The 25,928-nt window shown below is 40.6% G+C and overlaps 1 protein-coding gene across 1 annotated transcript in view; it reads left to right on the forward strand.

Annotated features, from left to right (window-relative positions):
• Nucleotides 1-554: 554 nt before the first annotated feature.
• Nucleotides 555-25,928, forward strand: part of LOC110209958 (calcium-activated chloride channel regulator 1-like) — a 37,296-nt gene continuing 11,922 nt past the window's right edge. Inside the window, exons 1-8 of the mRNA XM_020988752.2 lie at nt 555-707; nt 911-1,058; nt 6,039-6,144; nt 7,603-7,780; nt 10,906-11,127; nt 12,394-12,621; nt 20,005-20,179; nt 23,161-23,267. Coding sequence (XP_020844411.2) covers nt 570-707; nt 911-1,058; nt 6,039-6,144; nt 7,603-7,780; nt 10,906-11,127; nt 12,394-12,621; nt 20,005-20,179; nt 23,161-23,267 — 1,302 coding nt within the window. The 5' untranslated portion in view covers nt 555-569. The remainder of the gene's footprint in view (nt 708-910; nt 1,059-6,038; nt 6,145-7,602; nt 7,781-10,905; nt 11,128-12,393; nt 12,622-20,004; nt 20,180-23,160; nt 23,268-25,928) is intronic.

Here is a 25,928-nt window from a genome sequence, read left to right on the forward strand (position 1 = left end):
CTCCAGAATGGTTGGATCAGTTCACAACTCCACCAACAATGCATTAATGTTCCAATTTTCCCACATCTTCTCCAACATTTCTCATTTTCCCATTTTGTCATGTTAGCCAATCTGATAGGTGTGATGTGGTACCTCAGAGTTGTTTTGATTTGCATTTCTCTAATCAATAGTGATATAGAACATTTTTTCATATGACTATAGATAGCCTAATTTCTTCATGTGAAAACTGCCTTGATTACAATTTTTAACAAAAGCCTTACATTGTCATGGTACAGCCCTGATTCTCAGATTCCTATACATACTATGTCAGTATGTGTTTAACATAAAGAGGACATGTGTACTCTGGCCTTTTCTTAAACAGCATACATGACCAGGACACTAAAGAGGTGATAGTGTAAGTCAGACTGAACAGTACAAGCATGTCCACATTTCTCCATTTTCACTTGATTAAAATGCTATAGTCATTTTTTTTATTAGCAATTTTCTTTGTGAAGTTAAATGATTGTTGTTTGTTTATCCCTCCATCAGCTGTCAGATTTCCTAATGGATTTCTTCTTTCCACACAGGATATGGTGTCAGAGGCTTCAACTTATTTGTATGAGGCCACAGAAAAAAGATTTTACTTCAAAGGAGTGTCCATCTTGATTCCTAAGATATGGCAGACAAAACCAGACTATGAGCAACCAAAACTTGAGACCTACAAAAATGTAAGATCATCAAACTCTCCTTTTTATTAAGAATTATTTTTACTAAATGACATCTTTATTAAACATTAGTTTATGTGTGACCTAATTTTCTAAATGCAACTCTTCGATAATTAATGAAATTTTTTTCAGAATCTTTCAATCCAAATATTGCAAGTTTTGTTTAAGTTCTATATAACAAAGATGCTTTAAAAAAATATTTCTAGGCAGACATCATCATTGAAGTCCCTAATCCCCCAGGCAATGATGTTCCACGAACTGACCAGTTTGGACAGTGTGGAGAGATGGGAGAGAGAATTTATTTAACTCCCGACATCATATCGGGGGAAAAGTTGAACGAGTATGGACCATCAGGTATAGTATTGTATCATATCTGCAGCATATTTCATAACTGAGGTTTCACAATACATATATAGAATATGGTTCTCTTGATTTGAAAATACAGAGTAGACAAAAAGATTGTAAGGGCATCCCTTCTTTTCATCTAAAAAGGTATAGCAGTATTTCACTTCTCCTTTGGAAATATTTTAGACCAGTGGTCTCTAAAGTTTTTTGATTGTCCTCCCCATCAGTAAAAAACTTTTGAGCATAACCCTCAACATGTATATATGTACTTAACTGCAAATTAACTGCAGAAATTGTGTGCACTCAAAAACTTACATAAAATAGACATTTTTAAAGGATGAGAAGAATTAATCCATATTTGATCCCAGAGTGAATAGGAGACACTGGAGTTTATTGAGTATGGGAATGATATGGTCAGACCTGTACTTTAGGAAGATCACTGAGAGTTTGTGGAGGATCATTTGGAGTGGGGAGAAATCAAAGGCTAGGTAGGAAACTTATCAGAAGACTATTATGGCAAGAATCTAGATATGAGGTGATGAGAGTCTGAATCAGAGTGTCAGCAGTGTTAGTAGAGAGAAGTGGACAGATGTGGAGATAGAACTGACAATATATGACAACTGACCATATACGTGGATGTGTTGGTATCTCTAAGAAAGAACAGGAGAATTTCAAAGACAAGTTGGTTTGGGAGAAAAGCTAATGTAATGAAGATATTCGAGCCAAAATATGATTGACCAATCCCCACTCATCTTATGTGGGCTTTGTACCACCAAAAAAGGAAAGGGGGGAGGTGGGGCTCTTACTCACTGGGCATTACCCCCAAATGGAGGGGGAATTAGGATGTGGGTGTAATTTTTCCAATGATGTCTGGACAGCCGATGTGGGTAGTGTAGTTAGTTTAGCTTAAAACTGTTTAGAGGGTGTTGATACCCTGCTCAAAAAAGTAAAGGCTGAGAGCTTGAACAGCAGAGGGAAAGGGTAGAGTAGGGGAGTTTTGGGAGATTAGGTGGGTATAGTTCTGTTGGAAATACAACTATAGCAAAAAAGGTGAGATGTGACTTATCTCCTCACCCTCAGGTTGGCTGATTCTGTACCACTTAGGATCAGGTCACAACTCTTTCTGGATCAGTCTTATTAAATGCCTACTATGTCCTAGGAACTGCACTAAGGCACTGGGGATATAAAAAAAAAGAGTCCCTGCTCTCAAGAAGCTTACAATCTGATGGAGAAGATATATATAGTAAATATGCACAAACAAGTTATATACAGGATAAATAAGCAATAATTAACAGAGGGAAAGCAAAAGAATTAGGAGGGTTTGGGAAAGACTTTCTGTAAAAGATAAAATTTTATTTGGGACTTGAAGCCAGGGAGGCCATTAGTCAGAGCAGAAAAGGGAGAACATTCCAAGCATTGGGAAAAGCCAGAGAAAATGCCTGGAGTCAAGAGACAGAGAGTCTTGTTGGTTGAACAGCCAGAAGGCCAGTGTCACTAGACTGAACAGTATGTGTTGGGGAGTAAAGCATAAGAAGATTGGAAAGGTAAGGGGGGCTAGGTTATGAAGGGCTTTGAATACCAAACAAAGGATTTTGTATTTGATCCTGGGGGTGATATGAAGCCACTGGAGTTTATTGGAGGGCTTGGAGGGAAAGATGCAGGGTGTGAATGGTGACATGATCAGACCTGTGCTACAGAAAAAATCATTTTAGTGGCTGAATGGAGGTTGGATTGGGCTGAGGAGAGATTTGAGGCAGGCAGACCCACCAGCAGGCTATTGCAATAGTCAAGGTATGAGGTGATAAGGGGTCTGCACCAGAGTGCTGAAAGCATCAGATGAGAGGAGGAGCCATATTCAAGAGATGCTGCAAAGGTGAAATCAATGTGTCTTAGAAATAGATTGGATGTTGGAAGTAAGACAGAGGGACAAACCCTGGATGACACCTAGGTTGTGAGCCTGATGGACTGGGAGGACAGTATTGCTCTCTACAATAAAAGGAAGAAGAAGAGAGAGCATAAGGGAAAAGATAACGAATTCAGTTTTGGATACATTGAGTTAAAGATGTCCACTGCATATTAGTTCAAGATGTTGGAAAGGCAGTGAGACTGGAGGTCAGTAGAGAGATTAGGGCAGAATTAGTTCATTTGAGAATCATCAGCAAAGAGATGGTAATTAAATTTGAGGGTTTAATGGATCACCAAGTGAAATAGTATAGAGGGAGAAGGGGGACCACCTTAGAACCCTGAGGATCACCTCTTGTGCTGCTGTCTTAGCTGCCCTGGGATCTGGGCCTCTACCTTACAGCCCACTCATCTAGAGAACATATTCAATTAAAATACTTCTCACATCAAAACTTTATGAATCAGTGTAACACCCAATGTGAATATAAGAATCTAAAATTTCTCCACATAGATTTGGACATCTAAGTATAACCAGTTATTAAAACGATAGGAGTCAAATAGAACTAATTTTATTTTTAATAAATCCAACAAATATTACTAAGTACCTACCATATGTGAGGTACTGCATAATGTATAGAAGATACAGAGATAAAAATAAAACATTCTCTACCCTCAGGTAGCCCACAGTCTACTGGAAGGATACAAGATGGACACAGAGAATTAGAAAACAGAGCAAGGAGTAAAGAGGGAACAAGAGAGATCAGCCAATGAGCTCTAGGACTATTGAAAAAGAGACTGAGTGTGGACTAATAGGTGGTGAGATCAAGGATGACTTCCCAGAAGAGGTGGAACTAAAATTGAATTCTGAATGAAGATAAGGGTTCTGAAAGGCACTGATAAGAAGGAAGTACATACTGGGAATTGGGCGGGGCTTGGGCAAATATCCAGAGACAAGAGATTACATGTTGAACTCTGGGAACAGCAAATTATTCAATTTGACTGGAAGAAAAAGGGCACAAAGGGAAGTAATAAGAGATAAGCTGGAGTCAGAATTTGGAAGGCCTTAAAGATCAGATTCAGTGGTCTGAATTTCATCCTAGTATACTAGGGAGTCAAGTTTTTTAAGCAGGGGAGTGACATGGTCAGATATAGGATCATGGGATTGTAGATTTAGCACTAGAAGGGACCTTAGAGGTAATCTAGCCCAATCATTTCTTTTTTTTTTTTTTTGGATCATAAGGACTCTACCTTTGATTCATATTATTTTATTTATTTTTTAGATTGTTCATTGTTTATTTTTTTAATTTTTTATTAATTTATTTTTAGTTATCAACAATTAGTTCCATAAGCTTTCGAGTTTTAAATTTTTCTCCCCCTCCCTCCCCACCTCCCTTCTCAAGATGGCATGCAACCAGATATAGGCTTTACATATACATTCCTATTAAACATATTTTCACATTAGTCACATTGTAAGGAAGAATTAGAACCAATAGGAGGAACCACAAGAAAGAGGAAACAAAACAAAACAAAACAGAAGAAAAAAAGAGGAGCAAATAGTATACTTCAATCTGCATTCAAACTCTGTAGTTCTTTCTCTAGATACGGATAGCATTTTCCATCATAAGACTTTTGGAGATGTCTTAGATCCTTGCATTGCTGAGAAGGGCTAAGTCTGTCAAAGTTAGTCATCACACAATGGCTGTTACTGTGTACAGTGTTCTTCTCGTTCCACTCACTTCACTCAGCATCAGTCCATACAAGTCTTTCCAAGTTTTTCTGAAGTCTGCCTGCTCATCATTTCTTATTCCACAAAAGTATTCCATTACATTCATATACCACAACTTGTTCAGCCATTCCCCTAATCCAATCATTTCATTCAGCATATGAGGAAACTAAGGCCCAGGGACATCAAGTGATATGTCCAAGGTTACATAAGTAGCTGGTTCTGACCCAATGTTCATTCTACTATAACACATTGCTAGTCAACCTGTCCCTAGAAAAGTATAATACAGAGTAATGTGAGGAGAGGGAGAGGATTAGCAACCAGGGAAAAAGATCAGAGAAGGCTTCATAGTAGAGAGAATGCTTGAACTGAACTTGAAAGGAAGATAAAGATTTTGAAAAGCAAAGATAAGGAAGGAGGATATTCTAGGCATGGAGGACTACTAGTATTAAATGTAATAAATGTACCAGGGGCCAACACAGAACACAAAATACCCAAGGGAATGAAAACACTGACACCATGTAGCATGTCCTGAGTGTCGGAAAACAGAGGAGTAGCCTACTGGTATCTATACAACGTCAAGAAATCTATGAAAACACCAACTCCTCCCTCAGAGTGTTAGGCTCCCTCTGATAGACTCGTGTGGGGGATGTGGACTAGAGACACATAAGATGATCAGACATGGATGAACTGAAATCTTTACCACTGATGACTATAACTAAATCAATGAGATCATGGATCCATCCAATTATTTAAGTAAGAGTAAGGGATAACAGGGAAAGAAGGAAGGAAGGAAGGAAGGAAGGAAGGAAGGAAGGAAGGAAGGAAGGAAGGAAGGAAGGAAGGAAGGAAGGAAGGAAGGAAGGAAGGAAGGAACAAATGAACGATTACGTGCCAGGCACTATGCTAAATGCTTTACAAATATCATCTCACTTGCTCCCCACAACAACCTTGAGAAGTAGGTGCTCTTGGGATCTCCATTTTATAGCTGAGGGAATAAGGCAAAGGTTAAAAGACTTGCCCAGGGTCACACAGCTAGTAAGGGTGTGAGACCAGATTTGAACTTGGAACTTCCTGACTACAGGCACAGCACTCTATCCACTGCACCACCTAGCTCTTTTGAATAGCACACCTGTAGTCAGGAAATATAAAAGCTCTAGGAGAAAGGCCTCAGTGTACTAGGTAAATTATCTACAACTGATCTGTGGAAGACCATGAATAAGAATTGCACAGGAGAAGAAAGTGTGACTAGGATGAGATCTGCATTGATGAAAGGAATACCCACATAGATCTGAGGGAATACCCACAGAACCATTCAATTGTAGAAGCAATTATACTTTTGCATTTTAAATGTATTCCCACAGGTAAAACTTTAGTTCACGAATGGGCCCATTTGAGGTGGGGAGTGTTTGATGAATACAATGAAGAGGAGCATTTCTACCAGTCTGATGGAAAAAATGTACCAGTAAAGTATGGTTATCTTTAACTTTTTTGTGAACCACATCAGATTGAAATCATCTTCTCTTGAGTTAATTTTTAAAATATTTTGGTTATTGAGATTTTTTTTTCATCTATAGACTGCAATAATGTTGTGTGTATCATCAATTTCATTATAACCTTTTTTATATAATAGGTGACAGGTTCCTACCCCAGCATACTTCAAAGCAGAGGCAGTTATATTAAAGCACAGGAATTTTTCTGAATCTGAGACACAAAATCATCACAGATCAACTCTTTAGTGTTGCTACATGTGTCTGGAACAGAGAGACTTGCAAACATGGCGTCAGATACAAGCTATTCCTAGAAAGATAGACCTAGCACATGTCCCTGATGCCTCCTCAGGACATTAGCAGTACACACTGACAGACAGAGATAGAAGAAGCCCCCCAAATGTTGGAATATCACATCCTCACTGCACCAAAGAACCTACCTAGTCCTTTTCCTCTTTCTCCTCATACACAATCAGTCTATTTCCTCAGAGTATTGAATGATTTTAGGAGGAAGCACAAGTAACATTCTATTATTTCTCAGAGCTTAAGTACAATTACAGCTCTCAAGGAGGGAAAATGCCAGTATCCTTCCTTGTGCAGGCTACTGTTGCTCTCTTCCTGTCTCTGCAGGAAACCTACATTGCTCCCCCTGCTGGGTTCACAAAATTTTAGCATCAGTCAATTCACAAGCATTGATGAAACATTTGGTATGTTCTGGGTGTTGTCCTAGGTGCTGGGGATACAAAGTGAAAAGTGAACGTCTCAGCTCTCAAATACCTTGGGGGAAAATAACATATACTTATATACATATACATGTATGTGCTTATATACACAAAATAGATGTGAAGTAAATGCAAGGTAATTGGGAGGGACACGAGTCTTCACGGTGTTCTTATTTCCTCTAGATGCTTGGCTGGGCCAGAGAGCTCTGAGAGATACTCTGTTGAGCACTTTTCATCAAAAGAATAAACCTTATAAAAAAGATCAATGGAAAGCAAATTTGATTTTGAGGAACAGAAATGAAGAACCTTAGCTGCCTCACAACTTAGTGGCAATAACAACACTGAACAGCTACTATAGCTGCTGAGAATGTGGAGGATTCCCTTTTAATTCCAATGAAGTTGACAGTGAGGAGCCCGGAGCCCATCCCTGTGAGCAGCATAGTCAGGGACACCAGTAAACCTGACCTGGTACTTCCTGCAGACAGGCTAGCACTAGGATATTCCAAGAAGCCCACCTGAAATTCCCTGCAGGCGTCTCTGCCTAACAGATTGTGTCTTGCTGACTGACCCTTTGCTGCCTAAATGGGTTGCTTGATACATGCTCTCTGTGACGAAGAAATAATTAATGTGATAACATGAGGGACACACATAGGTTGGGGTGGTTTTAAATGAGTTTATGTTTTTAAAATCTAATTCTAATCCTAATATGTTTTCAGATGTTCCGAAGGTATCACTGGTACAAATAAGGCATATTCATGCTCTGGAGGCAGTTGTTCAATCAGAAACTGCAGAACAGACCCCAAAACGGGAAAACTTAACGAAGAATGTTTATTTATACCTGATAAAGTTCAGAATGAGAAAGCCTCCATCATGTTCATGCAAAGCATTGATTCTGTAAGTATTTAGAATTTTAGATCATTGGTTCTGAAATTTGTAAACAGAAGACAGAGTGTCTATCCTAACCCTAATAACAGCATTTATTAGTATTAAAGTCTGCAAAACACTTTGCCTCTACCTTCTTATTTGATGCTTATAATGACCTCATTACCTATAACTGTCACTCCTATATCATACATGAGAAACAGAATTGGAGAAATGAGGTGAGTGGTGCATGTTCCCACTGCTAGCTCAGCACTCCTTCCATTATATCCCCTATCAGAACATCTGTCCAGATGAACTGAGGCAGGTCCTTTGGGCTGGGCAGCCCCTTAGTGAGCCATTACATCTCTAAAAGGGAAGGCTGAGGATAAAGAAGAGAACAGAAGGGAATGTCCCTTTCACCATGCCAATCCTCTCATAACACCACTTTCCCACACATGTACTCTGGGCCATTCTTTTTGAATTTATGATCTTTAAATTACTCTAAATACTCTCTAAAACCCTAAAATAAAAAAATAAAATTTTGGGCTTTGAGGGGGAATGCTTTCTTGGATGTAAGGTGGAGTGGAGGTATCAGGATAGCCTCAATAGCTCTTTTTTAATATTTAACTTTCATATATATATGCCCATATGTGCATATACATATATACGCATACATAAAGATATGTTCTTAAATCGGCTCTTTTGTTTCAACTTACATGCTTTTGAGAAGTGATCTTGACCAAATTATCTATCTTGATGTTAAATATAAAAAACAGTAAGATTAAGTAAGATTAGGTGACTCATGTCACATAGTAGCAAATGGCAGAGCCAGAATTCGAACTCAGGACCTCTGCATAGAAACCCAACACTCTCTCTATAAGTATGGTGCCTCTCTTCTGGATTCCTCATGCTGACTTTGCAGTTCACTATAACCATGGGGGCAAATATGTGGCACCACAGTGCATAGAGGGCTGGGCCTAAAGTCAGGAAGACTCGTTTGCCTGTATTCAAATCTGACCTCAGATACTTAGCTGCTGTGTGACTCTGGGCAAGTCACATAAATTTGTTTGCCTGCATTTCCTCATCTGTAAAATGAGCTGGAGAAGGAAATGACAAACCACACCGGTATCTTTGCCAATATAACCCCAAATGGGGTCAGAAAGAGACATGACTGAAACAACTAAATAACACATGCAGTAGGACTTTTTTCTCATTGAGGCAGCAAGGTAGTGGTGTGGATTAAGTGTTGGGCCTGGAGTTCAGAAAGACCTGAGTTCAAATCCAGCCTCAGGTACTTCCTGGCTAGGTGACCCTAAACAAGTCATTTATTCTCTGCCTGCCTCAGTTTCCTTATATGTAAAATGGGGATAATAGCAACACTTACCTCCCACGGTTGCTATGAGGATCAAATGATATAATAATTATAAGGTGTTTAGCACGGAAGTTTACACCTAGCAGGCACTTGATAAACGCTTCCTCCTTTATTCTCTTCAATCATTCCTTTCTAGACACATCTCCCCATTCTGTACTTGCAATTTCTGAACCCACACAAAGTACTCCACTTCTCCTCACCTTACATGATTTACCTCACTCCCTGTTCCTGCCTGTTGAGGTTTAGGGGGATCTTGATACTGCCATTCAACATATTAGCTATCCCACCCAGTTTTACAAACATCTGATTTTCAGACACAGATACTCTTTATCTTCATCCAAGTCACTGATTAAAAAAATATACTAGAATAGGACCAAGAAAATATCCCTGTGGCATTCTACTAAATGGAGCCTGCCATATTGATACCTTTGTATCACTACATTATTCTCCACTTATGGAATCATTCAACCAAGGCTGAACCCCTAGCTACATTACTATTCTTTCTACATTTCAACATTTCCCAAAACAACTTAGCCAAACATTATTCTGAAATGCACCTACCTGAGATGCTGCCATGATCTATCTGGCTAGTGAGCTGGTAAAAAATGGAATCAAAGTCTGACATGACTGGCTCTTCAGGAGCCCCTGCTAGCTTTCAGTCATTGTCTCTTCTTCTAAGTGCTTATACTCAAATCAAACTCAGAATCCTAGACTCAGAGAAGAATCTAAGTAGAAGGGAATCTGGAAATCACACAGTCCATTTCTGAATTTGTGGACTGGGGAACAATGTGGGAAAAGGTATGCTAGTACATGTTTAAAAACCAGCTCTCTGAAAAAAAAAATACACCCAAGACAAATTTTTAAGTGTTAACTGCTTTGCTAACATTGTCTCCTTCACTTTCTTAAGTCTACATCAGTGTGAAATAGAAATGAATCCACTGATCCATACAGAAGGCTCCCTTTACCTGCATAATAACTTAGCTTTAAAATGTAACCTTATCCACATTTTGTTGGTTTTTATTTATTTTGTTGAATATTTCCCTATCTGGTTTCCAAGGAGATGGGCTGGCTGTTTGTCACTCTTAGATAATCAGTGAAACAACATACCTAGCCCTGATTTGTAGTACTTGCTGATTTCTGAGGTATAAATGCTCATCTTGAAAATTCAACTATTAGCTCTTGACAGCACCTTAAAATTGTTTCCAGCACACTCAGCATGTAGCCCCTGAGACCCTTTTTTGGGGGGTCTTCCAGGTATGAACTATTTCATAATAATATTAAGGCAATTACTTTCTAACTGATAAATATAAATAGGTAAAACAAACATAAACACAAGCTCTTGGGGGAAAAGTCCTCAATAATATTTTAGCATAAAAGAATCCCACTCTTCACTATGCAGGTGAGGAAACAAAGGTTAAATGACTTCATCAAGATAGTGGAAGGGGCAGGCCTATAATCCCAGGAGTGCTGAAGAGTTTTTCAAATTAGTTGATTTGCCTCCCTAAATCATCATTGGGTTGCTAGTTGGATTTATTGTATTAATGGTTTACAAAATCGGTCCTTCACCCATTTTGTGTCATGGACCCCTCAGTACTCTGGTGAAGCTTTTGGAACCCTTTACATAATCAAGTTCTAAATGCACAAAATAAAATAATCCAGATGACAAACAAAACCAATTGCATTTTAGAAAGTATACAAATGTCTTTTCAAAACCTAGATCACAGACCCAGGTTAGGAAGCCCTGGTTCATAGTTTTCATATTTGTCATGCAATTGGGCTTTTTCAGGTGGTTGAATTTTGTACAGAAAAGAACCATAACATAGATGCTCCAAATACTCAAAACCAGAAGTGCGGCCTCAGGAGCACATGGGAAGTGATCCAAGATTCTGAAGACTACAAGGCTTCCACTCCGATGACAGCAGCCCAGCCACCCCAGCCCAGCTTCTCACTGAAACAGATCCGAGAAAGGATCCTGTGCCTAGTTCTGGATAAGTCTGGAAGCATGGCGGTAAGCCAAACCTGCCCCATTCTCCTGGCGGTGGGAGGGGTGTCTTGACAGCACCTGATGGACCCACAGAATCTTGGGCTTGTTGGAAACCACATTGATCTCATGGTTTAAAGGAAACAAAGAGCAGGGAATCACTCACCCTTCACTAAGCTTCCCTTTAAACGCTCATATTCATACTGCCTCTCCTCCTCTTTCTCCAATAAAGATTCATGGTGAATTGTCCCCTGAATTAAGATGACATTTTGATTATCAAAGAGTGACTAAGCTAAGAATTCGCTCTACAATTCGTTTCCCAGCCCATGAGAATCTGTAGTCCCTGTTAACAAACTAAACAATCAATCTTATATGATTTCATATTTTCTTCATTTGTTGATGACTGTGCAAAGTCATCAAACATCCTACCTAAAAATGCAGCTCAGATTCTATACTTTAAAAGACCAGAAACCTCATTAATGTAGGCACTCTCTACCCTACCCCACCATTCGCCAATGATCAAAATGGCTTAGTAGTCCCAACAGACATGTTCATTTGTTTCCTTGGTCAAAAATTGTTTACTAAGAGATGATGTGGTACAGAGGATGGAGAGCTAACCTCTGAGTCAGAAGGATCTGGTTTCAATTCCCACATCTGGTATGTGCCGGTTAGAAAATTCTCTGAAACTTATAGTGTCAGAGAAGGTGCCAACCTGCCTTGATGGGAAAGTTTCCTCATCTGGGAGTCTACTATACCAATGAAATCACAGGTCTTATCCCTATTCTACATGGTAGTTCATCCCTGGTGACGTGGCTCAAATTAAAAGGCAAAAATATGTCATACAACTTCTTTCATCTACTAAGCCCAACACCAGCTCATTCACAACCATGCTCCCACTTAACATCCCCATGCTTCAATGTTTTCAGAATCTGCTAATTTGTTAATGAGGGTCCACCAATGCACAGACAAACCCTTCCACCACTTAAGCTTTCAGAGTTACTGTGGCTGAAACATGCACTGCCCTTTTAGTCACCTGGTGATGTGCCTCTCCAAATTCAGGTGGCCTTGACCTCAGATAGCAAACATACAGCCTATCCCCAGGCCCATCCTAAAATCCTTTCTAGTTTAGGAGAACACTGAAGAGGTTATATTCAGCTGTCCTACCTTTGGACAACCCAGAGTCTCCACCACGGTTCCCAGAGCCCCTAGAGTTCCATATATGGGCTTAGTCCATCCTGCTATAGCTTGCTTGTAGAAGACCACTCGCCAATCGGACTTATGTTTTTCGCGTAGAGTGGGGATCGGCTAAATCGCCTGAATCAAGCCTCCAAACTCTTCCTGCTTCAGATCATTGAAATAGCATCCTGGGTTGGGATGGTCACATTTGACAGTACAGCCTCTGTCCAAAGTGAACTGGTACAGATAGAGACCGATGCTGAGAGGGACACCCTCATTACCAAGTTACCTACTAAGGCTTCCGGAGGAACATCCATCTGCTCTGGACTCAGATCAGCATTACAGGTGAAATCATCTCCCCTCCACTGTCTCTACTGGAGTGGGTATTTTGAAAGTGAATTTCTATTCTGACTGTCCCTCCCATGCTGTTTCACAGGTAAACAGGAGAACACAGGAGGGTTCCTAACACTAACAGGTGTTCTAGCACAAGTTCACTCGAGCCAGCCAGATAGGAAGATAGTTTTGGAGGGGTTAAATAAGCTTTATTCTAATCTAGTCTTCCCAAAACAGTTGCTGATAATGGGAGCTCCAACTCCTACAGCATTCCCTCATCACTCTTCTCACAAGGGCAGGAGAGAATAGGAATACAACTCCTCATCCTCTAAGCCTCAGTGGGGGCCAGTTGAGGCAAACACAGATTTCCCCCAAGCTGTGATGGGGGACAATCAATGCAGGTACATGCATTCCTCTGTGCATTAACCAAATCCCCAAAATGTATTCCCCACTTACTGACCATTGCCCACTTTATTTATAGGGCAGCAGACAAAGAAGGCATCTTGCCAACAGTAAGCTTACAGCTTAATTTTAGCAATATTATCGTGACCTAGGACAGTGCAGGTAAACATTATGTCATCTCTATCTCTCACCGTGCAAGCATGGTAGAGATGTTTACAAACTAAGACAGTGAGAAATATTATCTATTTTGGCCATGGATCCTGGGACTTATTATCTAAAAAGAATAACAAAAATCCTCCTTACACATACTAAAAACCACCTTACTTACAAATGCCTACTGTCTAGTGTGAATTAGATGCCTCTAAAAAGTGAATGTATTTCCAGGGAGGGTAAGGAATATCAACAAATGGAGACGTGGAGAAATCCTAATTAAATTCAGCCCAACAAACAGTAAGCACTTAGCGCTGAACTAAGGAAGAAAGGAAGGAAGGAAGTCAACCTTAGACTCAGGGAAACTTGGGCTCAAATCCTTCCTGAGGCACCAAAGTAACAGTGGATACAATCATCAATGTGGAGTCAGAAAGAACCAAGTTCAAACTCTTCCTCACAAACTTATTAGCTGTGTGACCCTGGGCAGGACACTTCATTTGTGCAGGCTTCAGTTTCCTCATCTGTAGAATGAGCAGAGTAGAGTTGATGACTTTTGAGGTCCCTTCTAGCTCTAAATCTGTAGTACTCTAACCCATACAGGCTGTGCAGTTATAAAACCAATGCGAAAGGCACTGTTAATAATATATAAAAAGGAGCATGATATGCAGCAGAAGCATGCAGGGCAGCCAGGTGCAATGATCTTGAATGTGGGCTCCATTCTGACAAAGCCAGACATTTCTGTTGATTTATTTAAACACAATGAGATAAGGAGCTGTTAGTTATTCACTTAGGGAATGTTATAACACAGACAAAGAGTGATGAATTGTTTTTTTTACTCCCATTATGGAGGGTTTTCCACATTTTGATGCACTAATTCTGTCTAAAGATTGTTGCCCTTGATATGAAATAAAATTATAGAATTATCTTAGCGATCCCGCAGCCCAGCTGTCTCATTTTACCAATGAGGGAGCTGAAAGAAACAAAAGGTATGTTAGTGGGTGGGAATTGGACATACCATACATGGTATTTCTATAGTAAGTATAATATATATTTGCATAGTAAGTAATTTGTACATAGAAAGAATGGGATAAAGGTCAAGAAGAATGACGACTAAGAGGTCATGGATGATTTTATAGATACAAAATTCAATAGAGAAGAACAGATGGAACCCTGATCATAGGAACTTGAGTGGTATAGAAGGAAAGAGGGTCAATGGAACGAGGTTCTGGAGGAAAGGAAAGGAAAGGCAACCAGGTCATTGAGGACAGATTGGCTTTGACATGACAGCACTGCTGTTTCTTCTGATACAGGAGGAAGGAAATGGGTGAGAGACCAGAAAACATGCCAGACGGCTTCAACTTTTTCTGCAGACGATGTCATGTACTGTAACTGGAGAGATATAGATGAAAAGCTGGGGTCCCAAAGAGTTGGGAAAATGGTTGGAACAGATGCTCTGAGGGATGTGCTGGAGAATCAAGAAAGAGTAATTGCAACAAGCATAGTAAAGGCCTGGTTGAAGTGCATGTGGCATATGCTCGTAAGGGGGGACCACTGTCTCAGGGCTGTCTGTCCCAGTTCTCCATTGCTCAGGAGCTGGAGCAGAAATGTTGAGAGTTAGTCAGTGCTGGCAAGTAAAAGGATGATGACAGTGGAAGGCCAAAGGGGAAAGAGATTGCTGAGCATTGGATAGGGGAGTCAGAGAGGGATTAAGAGATCAGAGAGCACAGTACAGAAAAAGAGCAGGGTTAGGAGAAGTGACCATGATGTGGAAGTACATGAGATTGTGGTTAAACAAAAATCTTCAAATCTGAGGGGGTTTTTACATGGAGAAATTTCAAACAATGGAAACATCTAGAGCCACTTTGACAGAAATTAAATACTTGGTGGGGGCAGAGCCAAGATGGCAGAGTAAAAGCAGTGACTTGCTTTAGCTCTCCCCCAAACCCCTCAAAACTGTGACCCAGATCCAAGCAGGAATCTCTTGCTTTCTCCGTGCTTGGATCTGGGTCACAGTTCTGGATGGCGGTCCTGGGGCAAGGAGGAGCACTTGCTAGGTGACGCAGTGGATAGAGCACCGGCCCTAAAGTCAGGAGGACCTGAGTTCAAATCCGGCCTCAGACCAAACACTTGACACTTACTAGCTGTGTGACCCTGAGCAAGTCACTTAACACCAACTGCCTAAAAAAAAAAAATAGAAAACAAAAGAAATTAAATACTTGGGTCTAATAAATATATTGTTTTCTATTGCATAATATTCTCCATAAGAGGCAATGAGCATAGTGAACACAGTATTGATCTCAGTGTGTTCAACTCTGCTTCTGACCCCATAATGACTGCAGGCAAGTCAGTCAACCACTATGAGACTCAATTTCCTGACCTGTAAAATATAGATAGTAGTACCTATAGTACCAGTACCTACTTCATAGCATCAATGGGAAGCTCAAATGAGATCACAGACATAAAGTGCTTTGCACACTTGAAAGCACTATGCAAATGCCAATCATTATTATGGTCAAATGCCCTGGTCACACAAGTACAGTTAGGGGTAGCAATCCTTGTGCTCCACTGGTATCATCCCAATGTCCCAAGCACTCAAAGAAGGCCTCTAGCACATTGAATGGCTCCCCTATGGTAAACAAGAAGGAGAAGAATAAAGATAAGAGTCATACAGATAGTTAAGGTAATAAGGATTTTTTTTGTTATTTTTTAAAATTAATTTATTTATTTTTAGTTTTCAACATTCACTTCCACAAGATTCTGAGCTCCAAATTTTCTCCCCATCTTGTCCCTCCCCCCACGCCAACATGACATACATTCTGAATACCCCTTCCCCTAGTCTGCCTCCCTTCTATCTCTTCCCTCCTCTTATCCCCTTCCCCTTCTACTTTCCTGTAGGGCAGGATAGATTTCTATACTCCATTTCCTGTATATCTTATTTCCCAGTTGCATGTGAAAACTTTTTTTTCAACTTTTATTTTTAAAACTTTTGGTTCCAAATTTTCTCCCTTCCTCCCTCCCCACCCACCCTCATTGAGAAGGCAAGCAACTCGATGCAGGTTATACATGTGTAGTCATGCAAAACACTTCCATAGTAGACATGTTGTGAAAAACTAAGTATATTTCCCTTCATCCTATCCTTCCCCCCATTTATTCTATCCTCTCTTTTGACCCTTTCCCACCTTAGAAGTGTTTGCTTCTGATTACCCTCTCCCAATCTGCCCTCCCCCTATCATCCTCCTACTCTCTTGTCCCCTTCCCCCCCCCCATTTTCCTGTAGGGTAAGATAGATTTCCATACCCAATTGAGTGTGTATGTTATTCTCCCCTTAAGCCTAATCCAATGAGAATAAGATTCACTCATTCCCTCTCACCTTCCCCTGTTTCCCCTCCACTGTAAGAGACTTTTCTGTTTTTTTTTTTTGTGAGATAATTTACCTCATTCTATCTCTCCCTTTCTTCTTCTCCTAGTATAATCCTCTCTCATCCATTAATTTTATTCTCCAGATATGACCCCTTAATCTCAACTCACCCTGTGCCCTCTATCTATCTATCTACATATACATACATATAATTTTTTTCCTCCAACTACCCTAATACTGACAAAGGTCTCATGAGTTATAGATATCATCTTTCCATGCAGGAATGTAAACAGTTCAATCTTAATAAGTCTCTTATGATTTCTCTTTCCTGTTTACCTCTTCATGATCCACTGGAGTCTTGTACTTGAAAGTCAAATTTTCTATTCAGCTCTGGTCTTTTCATGAAGAATCCTTGAAAGTCCTCTATTTCACTGAATGACCATGTTTTCCCCTGAAGGATTATACTCAGTTTTGCTGGGTAGGTGACTCTTGGTTGTAATCCTATCTCCTTTGCCCTCTGGAATATTATATTCCATGCCCTGCAGTCCCTTAATGTAGAAGCTGCTAAATATTGTGTTATCCTGATTGTGTTTCCACAGTACCTGAATTCTTTCTTTCTGGCTGCTTGTAATATTTTCTCCTTGACCTGGGAACTCTGGAATTTGGCTGTAATAGTCCTAGGAGTTTTCCTTTGGGGATCTCTTTCAGGAGGTGATTGGTGGACTTTTTCCAATTTTATTTTGCCCTCTGGTTCTAAAACATCAGGGCAGTTTTCCTTGATAATTTCTTGAAAGATGATGTCTAGGCTTTTTTTTTTTGGTCATGGCTTTCAGACACTCCAATAATTTTTAATTCTTTCTCCTGGAGCTATTTTCCAGATCAGTTGTTTTTCCAATGAGATGTTTCATGTTGTTTTCTATTTTTTCATTCTTTTGAATTTCTCATAAAGTCACTAGCTTCCAATCACTCCATTCTAATTTTTAAGGAAGTATTTTCTTCAGTAAGCTTTTGGACTTCCTTTCCCATTTGGCCAATTTTGCTTTTTAAGGCATTCTCCTCATTGGCTTTTTGGACCTCTTTTGCCATTTGGGTTAGGCTATTTTTTAAGGTGTTATTTTCTTCAGTATTTTTTGGGTCTCCTTTAGCAAGCTGTTGACTTTTTTTTCATGATTTTCTTGCATCACTCTCCTTTCTCTTCTCAGTTTTTTCCTCTTAATTGCTTCTCAAAATCCCTTTTGAGCTCTTCCATGGCCTGGGATGAATTCATATTTTTCTTGGAGGCTTTGGATGTAGGAGCTTACACTTTGTTGTCTTCTTCTGGTTGTATGTTTTGATCTTCTTTGTGATCAAACTAAGATTCTATGGTCTGACTCTTTTTGTGCTGCTTGCTCATGATCCTAGCCAATTACTTGAGTTATAAACTTTTTGTTAAGGTAAAGGTCTGCTTCCATTGTGGAGAATGTATTGTCCTAAGCTTTGGTGGGGTTTGTGCAGCTTTTTTCAGAGATACTTCTAGGAACCTGTAAATTTTCAGTTCTTCCAAGGCTATGATCAAGGGTGAGGTGTTTACTCGTTCCCTGGCCTGTGCTCTGGTCTATGAGTGGCCACAAGCACTCTTTTCTGTCTTGGAACTGTGAGGAGGATATCCTCTCTACCACCACTACAAGTTCCACCATGCCAGTGCTCCTCCTCACCCCAGTACCGCCACCCAGATCTGTGACCCAGATCCAAGCACGGGTAAAGCAAGACAATCCTGCACCAGCAGATCCTTGCAATCCCCCTCTGATCAGCCACTCGATTCCCCCTCAGTAGGTGGGCTGGAAGGTCTGGAAGCAGCCGCCACCCAGAGTCACTCTCAAAGACTGGAGCTGTGACCATGCTTCTCTCTCACTGCAGACACACTTTTCCTACTGACCTTCTAAGCTGTCTTTAGCATTCATGGGTTGAGAAGTCTGAAAACCGCCACAGCTGCCTGTGATTCAGTTCCATAAGGCCTGCTCCAGGTTCACTGAGGCCTGGTTTGCCTGTGCACCCACGCTGTACTGCGTTCCTTTCTCCATGTGGCACAATATGCCTTTCTGATCAACCATCCAGGTTGTCTTGGGCTGGAAATTTGTTTCACTCTGTCTTTTTGTGGGTTCTGCTGCTTTAGAGTTTGTTTAGCACCATTTTTTTACAGGTATTTGGAAGGGTTTGGGGGAGAGCTCAAGCTAGTCACTGCTTTTACTCCACCATCTTGGCTCCCATAAGCATTTCTTAAGTGCCAGGCACTGTGCTAAGCATTTTACAAATATTATCTCATTTGATCCTCACAATAACCCTGGGAGGAAGGTGGTATTATTAGCTATATTTTACCGATGAAGAAACTCAGGCAGGCTGAGGTTAAATGACTTGCCCAGGATCACACAACTAAGATGGCTACGATGGTCGGATTTGAACTTATGCCCAACTCTCTCCACTGCCTTACCTACCTGCCTGATATAGAGAGGACAGACAAGGAAGGATGGGTTGTGATTTGCATCATTGGAGGGGATACTCATGTAGATGGAATTCCAGATCCACTGGTGTATTGGAATATAACATTTCCTGAAAAGCCAGCTTTGCTTCACAGATAGAACACTGAGAAAGGCCAAAGCTCAACTTCGGCTACTGAACATTTTAGGTGTGACCCTGTACAAGTCATTGAACATCAGAGTATCTCAGAAAATTCCCTGAGGCTTATCATCTGGTTTAGTGGAGGGAGGTCCTACCCCAGGACTCCTATACTATTCCCTGAATTGAGTGCTATTAGTCATGCCTTTGCTTCTGAGTGTCCAGTTTGGCAGCTCATGTAGAGCATGGTTTCCCAAAGCCTCTGTTGGAGAACACTCTCTCTTATGAAGGGGATTAGCCAAATAAAGCAGGCAAGAGAGAGCACAGGAGCATAGAGTTGGAGCTGGAGGAGACCTCACAGGCCACCTGTATCCTTCTTTTGTAGATGAGGAAACTGAGACCCACAGGGCCTCAGACTCTTCCCACCATATCATGTCTCCTCTAAGGTTCCTAAGCTTCCTCCTCTCTAGCCCTCCCAGAAATAACAAAAGAATCAGAAACAATTCTATGCACATAGTGGGTGTTCATCTGTCCAGTGTCTCCTCACCTTCCTTTTGTGTGCTAGAGCCACAAAGAACAGATACCCTGGCTGGGACTGAATACCAGTGTACAGAAGCCGGGTCACTCGCATTCACCAGAACAGCCCTGCTTCCAAATGGCAGCATCAGCTGTGACAAATTTCCTGCATTAGATCAAGAGAAAAAGGGCTTGGGCTGAGATTCTGAAAGTTGCACGTCTCGTATTTGAAAATCTCAAGACAGGAAAATCCTCCTGGGGTTCCTGGGGTCTTTCCTTTATTTTCTTCTTTCATTCCTGGCCAGACCCACTCATTCAGGGTTACCTGGTACAACTAAGTCTGCTTACCAAGGTCTGGGATGAATCTGTGCTTTTAGGTAATAGGAAACAAATTCTCAACAGATGGTTCAGAAATCGTCCTTCTGACTGATGGGGAAGATAATACAATCAACACATGTTTTGATGAAGTGGAACAAAGTGGGGCCATCATCCACACAGTCGCTCTGGGACCTTCTGCAGCCAAAGACCTGGAGAAGCTTTCAGAGATGACAGGTAAATGACAACCTGGGGAATACATTTCTTCAATAGGCACAAAGATTATTTCTATGTAAACCTCCCCTCACATTCTCCTCTAAGATCTACAGGTGACCAGGGGTTTCTAAAGGCTATCATGGAGGTGGGGCACAGACTGTGGAAGTTCAGTCAATAAACATTTAAGTGCCCACGATGTGCCAGACACAAAGAAAGGCAAAGAAAGTCTCTGCCTTCAAGAAACTCACATCCATTTGCAGTGGGGGCAAGATAACACACAAAAAAGGAGCTGAAAGGGGGAAGGGGAGAGAAGGGTACCCAGAACAGGAGTGTGATGGAGTCCAGAGGAGTGAAGCCTGGTGGGAAATGAAGAGACAACTGGTGAGGGCGCCTCACATAAATTGAAGATATGAGAAGCATTCTGCTCTGCCCCTTCTGCCCTCCATGCTCCACCCCTCCAATAAGAGAAGGGGAGAAGCCCCTGGGGCAGGGGAGACCAATGAAGTTCAAGTTCCAGAATTGAAGTGAACTTGGAAGTTGATGAGGTTCCTGGGGCAGCATGGAGATGTTCTGAGGAGGGCAGCCAGGTGGCAAAGGAATAAAATGACTGTTCTTACCAAACTGGAGAGACTTCACATAAAGTCCAACAACAGCCTGAATGTCTGTCATCTGAGAACATGCTGAGCTACATTCAGAGAGAGATTCATCGTTATATTCTCTCTGTGATGATTTTTTTCCCTAAAGTAAGCCTCAAAGGCTGTCTAACCAATGACAGAATTACAGCATCTCACAGCTGCCCTTTGAGGTCCCTCAAAGACCATCTAGTACAACCTATACCCAAGAAAAGAATCCTCCCAGAAACGGTCATAGTTTTGTGGTATCTCAGGTTTTTCAAAGACTATGACAAAAATGTCAAATTCAATTTGAACAAATTCAGCAACCATTTATTCAGAGCCCACTACATTTAAGGCACTGTGTTAGGAATTATGGGTACCAAATAGATGAAAAATGATACTGCCATCAATCACTTAACTGTCTTAATGGGAGATGTGGAAGAGAATGAGACATTGACATGAAGATGCCAAAAGGATTCGACTTGTTATTCCTAATCCAAGGGCCAAATCATTCCCTTGATGAGGAGAAATAAGAAGCAGATACTGAATAAAGTAGTGCTTGACTCTCTTAAGTCAATCAATGCCTGCCAGCATCATTGGGGAATGAGTAAACTTTCCAGACAACTAAAGCTTACCTCTTTGAGGAACTGCTTTTCAATCGGAACCAATTTGGATGAAAAGCTGTCTAAGATATACTATGTACTTCCCTAAATTACTAAGCAGAGCCCCCGAACCTCTTTATTGATGGCTCAGCATCATCAGTTATGTTATTGTACTACTAAGGTATGTAAGAAGGGGTATGCTAGAGCCAGATTGTACCAGCTTGTGAGAATCTATTGTTAAATTTTCATTACAAGTATTTATACCTCACAAATCAGCAAATGCTACAAATCAGTTCTTGATATATTGTTTTATTGATTTCTCCACTTAAGAAAGACATAAAGAAAATGTTCATAATGGTTGTTTCATTTTAAAGTGTGTCATGAATACATACTTTTTCAATAAGCCAGTTATTAAACACTTACTAGCACATTGCTGTATATGGGTCTGTTTCCTCACACACAAGTGATCTTTAGAGATCATTTAGTCATTGGATAATAGAATAATGGATCTATCCCAACTCCATTTTCCAGATGAGGGAAGAGAGGCAGAGACCGATTCTGTGATAATTCTAATAAGAATGTATGTCAAAGGCAGGATTTAAACCAGCCCTTTCTAATTTCAGATCTAGTGCCTTGTCCATTAACCACAGAAGTCAAAGGTCAAAGACATGAAGGTACTCATGTGAAATCACAGGGCTATGAGTGGTTGACCAGGGCTAGAAACCAGACTAGGGGTTTTCAATCAAACCCTGATTCCCTGTCTAGTGTATTCTTGGATTCCTTGTTTCTTTTTTATAAAGTTCCATCCCCTCCCTTGATGTCATACTGTCCTATCCTGATGTGACTAGTGTGGCTGCCTTAGCAGTACCCATCTTCCTTTTTCCTCATCATTCATATAATTTGTTATTTTTAATTGTGGGCTGCGAAGTCCAATCAAGCTTATTAAATTTTGCTTGAAATAAGAGTAAGTCCTTTATAAAACTCCTATTCTGATTCCTTATTCAGAAGGTGACCATATGGTCTCAATGGCTATTCCACCAAGGGCACTATTAAGATGGAAAGGTTTTGGGTGAGGGCTTGATTATGCATGGTGTGTCCATTGTCTCAGGAGCTCTTCTCTCATTTCCCAGAATTTACTTATCTGTGTCCTTATAGCTTCTCTAGCCTCACTTCCAATTCCAAAAGGGAATGTATGATCCTTGAGGGTTAGAGACTGTTTCTTTGTAGTGGACATATAGTAGGGGCTTAATGAATGTTGGTCTAACTGAACTAAATTGACCAACATTGCTAAAACGGGAAAGACAATTCACCAGAAGATTGTCCTCTAAGCAATGAATTTTTATGGCCACAGAAACATCTACTAAGGCACTGGAGGAGTTATAATCAGCTTCGGCAGAGGCAGTCCCTACATGGTTGAACTGATGATTCTTGAAGTAGTGAGGATCCAAGAAGCTCCACTATGAATTAAATACATGATCTGGTTTAAATCATGGATTCTGTGACACTTCTTTGACTCCTCAACAATAATTTTTTATCTCTTCCCAAGGCTTTGGTTGTGTTCCAGGTAAATGAGACTTTAATGGTTGTATAATGTATACTTTTTATACACAAGACTCAAAATGTTACACTGACCTCCTAGAGTGAAGTTGCAATTTTACTGGTTGTAGAATGACTGCAGTTTATGAAACTATATGAAACTTTATGAAAAAATGACTTTGGTAAGACTGTTAATTTGTCACTAACCTGTGCCAATTATTTAATTTCTGGTAATGTAATCCTATTTTAGGAGGTTTGCAGACAGCTGCCTCAGACAATGTGCAGAACAACGGGCTAATTGATGCATTCAGTGGCCTCTCATCAGGAAATGGACTGATCACTGAACAGTCCATCCAGGTCAGTTTCAATTTCTCATTTCCCATGTTTGTGTTATATAGGATCATAGCATTGTAGGGTCAGAGATTTAGAGTTTAGAAGGTCCTCTGAGGTTCATGGAATCATACACCATAGATATGAGGTTGGAAGGAATGTCGGGGGCATCCAATTGAAACCACATATTTTATAGGTGAGGAATGGACTTGCCCAAGATCACATAGGGCATGAGTGGGCATGAAGGAAAAGAACTTTAGCTCTCCGACTCCACATCCAGCATTCTTTCCACTGCATCACACTGGTTGGGATATTAGAATCAATGGGGACCGACAGTATAAATAAAAGGTTTTCACACACACACACACACACACACACACACACACATACACATATATATGTATCCATATATTTAACTTGAAGAATTTTATTAAACACCTACTATGTGTCAGGCACAAATCTGCAAATATCTCATTTAATTTTCACAAAAACCCTGGAAAGTAGGTACTATTATTAGCCCCATTTTACAGATAAAGAAACTGAGGCATGGGGCAGGAGGACCTGAGTTCAAATCTGGCCTCACATACTTGACACTTACTGGCTATGTGACCCTGGGCAAGTCACTTAACCCTGATTGCCTCACCAAAAAAAAAAAGAAAGAAAGAAAAAAGAAACTGAAGCAGACAGAGGTTAAGTGACTTGTCTAATACCACATAGCTAATTAGCATCGGAAGGCCAAATTTGAATTCAGGTCTTTCTAACTCCAAGTTTAGGACTATATCTCCTATGCTGTCTAGCTACCTCTAGACTGTAAGCATTTCCATTGGCTGACCAGTCTTGTTTAAATTTTTAAAAGAAAAAAAAAGCAGTGGACACCATGATGCTAATTCACATGATGCTCTAACTGTCCCACTGATATATGAAACAAGTTCTTCACCCAGCCTGCTTTGAGAAAGCTGTCCATTCCTGATGGCTCCTTCTAGAGCCTTGGAGGATAAAGAAACTGAACTTTATGCATAACACTATTAGTAGTGGACTCTTTCCATATTTCCATGCCCTATTCCCCTCATCCACAACTTCCTGACTATTAAAGACCACCCAACTGGTTCTCTCTACTGGATCTCTAGCTATATCATGACTTCTCTACAACTCCACAATATTTTAGCACCTTGAAGGTCATCTGAATCCAAGCCCAAGGCCAACATTTAAATCTTTTCCAAAGAACCATAACAGGCCAGCTAGGTGGTACAGTAGACACAATGCCAGGCCTAAAGTCAAAAAGACTCCTCTGTGAGTTCATATGTGGATTCAGACATTAACTATGTGACCTTGGGCAAGTCACTTAACCCTGTGTACCTCAGCTTCCTCACCTGTCAAACAAGCTGGAGAAGGAAATGGCAAACCACTCCAGTAGCTTTGCCTAGAAAATCATGAATGGGGTCATGAAGAGTCAGACAAAACTGAAAAGTCCCAACAACAACAACAAAGATCCATAACAGGAAGGATTTCCCAGGTTGGGATTAGGAAGATGAAAATGGATGTCAAAGTCAAATGTGTTTAACAAAAAGAGAATATGTCTCTTTTTACTATTTTTCCATGCCTTATTATAATTATTATCAATAATCAATCAACAGAAATTTATTCAGCACTTAGTATGTGTCAGGCACTGTACTAAACATTGGAGATACAAATTAAAAGTTAAATGGGCCTTCAGGCAGCTAGGTGGCATTCAGCCAGCCCTGGATTCAGGAGGACCTGAGTTCAAAATCCAGCCTCAGACACTTAACACTTAGTAGCTGTGTGACCCTGGGCAAGTCACTTAACCCCACTGCCTAGCCAAAAAAAAAAAAATTAAATGGGCCCTGCTGGCAATGAGCTTACATTTTACTCAGAGGAAACAACATGACCACATATATTTCATGCAAAAGATTTATGAAATACACAAAATAGAAGGGGGACATGAAGGCCCTATAAGCTGAGAATGAAGGGAAGCAACCATTGTGCTCAATAGCACGCAGCATGGAAGAAAGATTGAGTGAAGCATCATCACATCTTCGGCTGGCTACATGGAGCAGCTTCCAGCACTCAGGACAGTGTAGCCCTTGGGTGGGAGTTCCAAAACTAAGTAGCTCTGCTTCTCCAGGGCATATTAGATTTAGATTTAGTAAGCATTTATTAAGTGCCTACTATGTGCCAGAGATGTTACAAAAGGAAAAATTGACTACAGATTGTGATGCAAGCTGAGAGAGAAGAAGGAATTGAGGATGACACCAAAGGTGTAAGCCTGGGTGACTGGGAGGAGTGACTGGGGTAGCCTTCCACAGTAATAGGAAAGTTACAAAGAGGGGAGACTTTGGGGGAGAGATAATGGGTTCAATTTTAGACATGTTGAATTTCAGATCTGTGAGACACCCAGTTTGAGATATCAAATGGCCAGCTGAAGATGCAAGTCTAGAGGTCAGCAGAGAGATTAGGGTTGGATAAATAGATTTCAGAATCACCAGCCAAGAGACAGTAATTGAATCCATAGACAATAATGAGGTCACTAAGTGAAATAGTATAGAGGGAGAAGAAAAGATCCAGGACAGAGCCCTGTAACCCATGATTAGCAGGCATGACCTGGATGAGGATTCTGCAGAGGAGACTAAGAAAAAGTGATCAGACATGCAGGAGCAATACAGGAGAGAA

Source organism: Phascolarctos cinereus, unplaced genomic scaffold, assembly GCF_003287225.1.
Source record: "Phascolarctos cinereus isolate Bilbo 61053 unplaced genomic scaffold, phaCin_HiC Scaffold_5;HRSCAF=322, whole genome shotgun sequence".
Lineage (NCBI taxonomy): Eukaryota > Metazoa > Chordata > Mammalia > Diprotodontia > Phascolarctidae > Phascolarctos > Phascolarctos cinereus.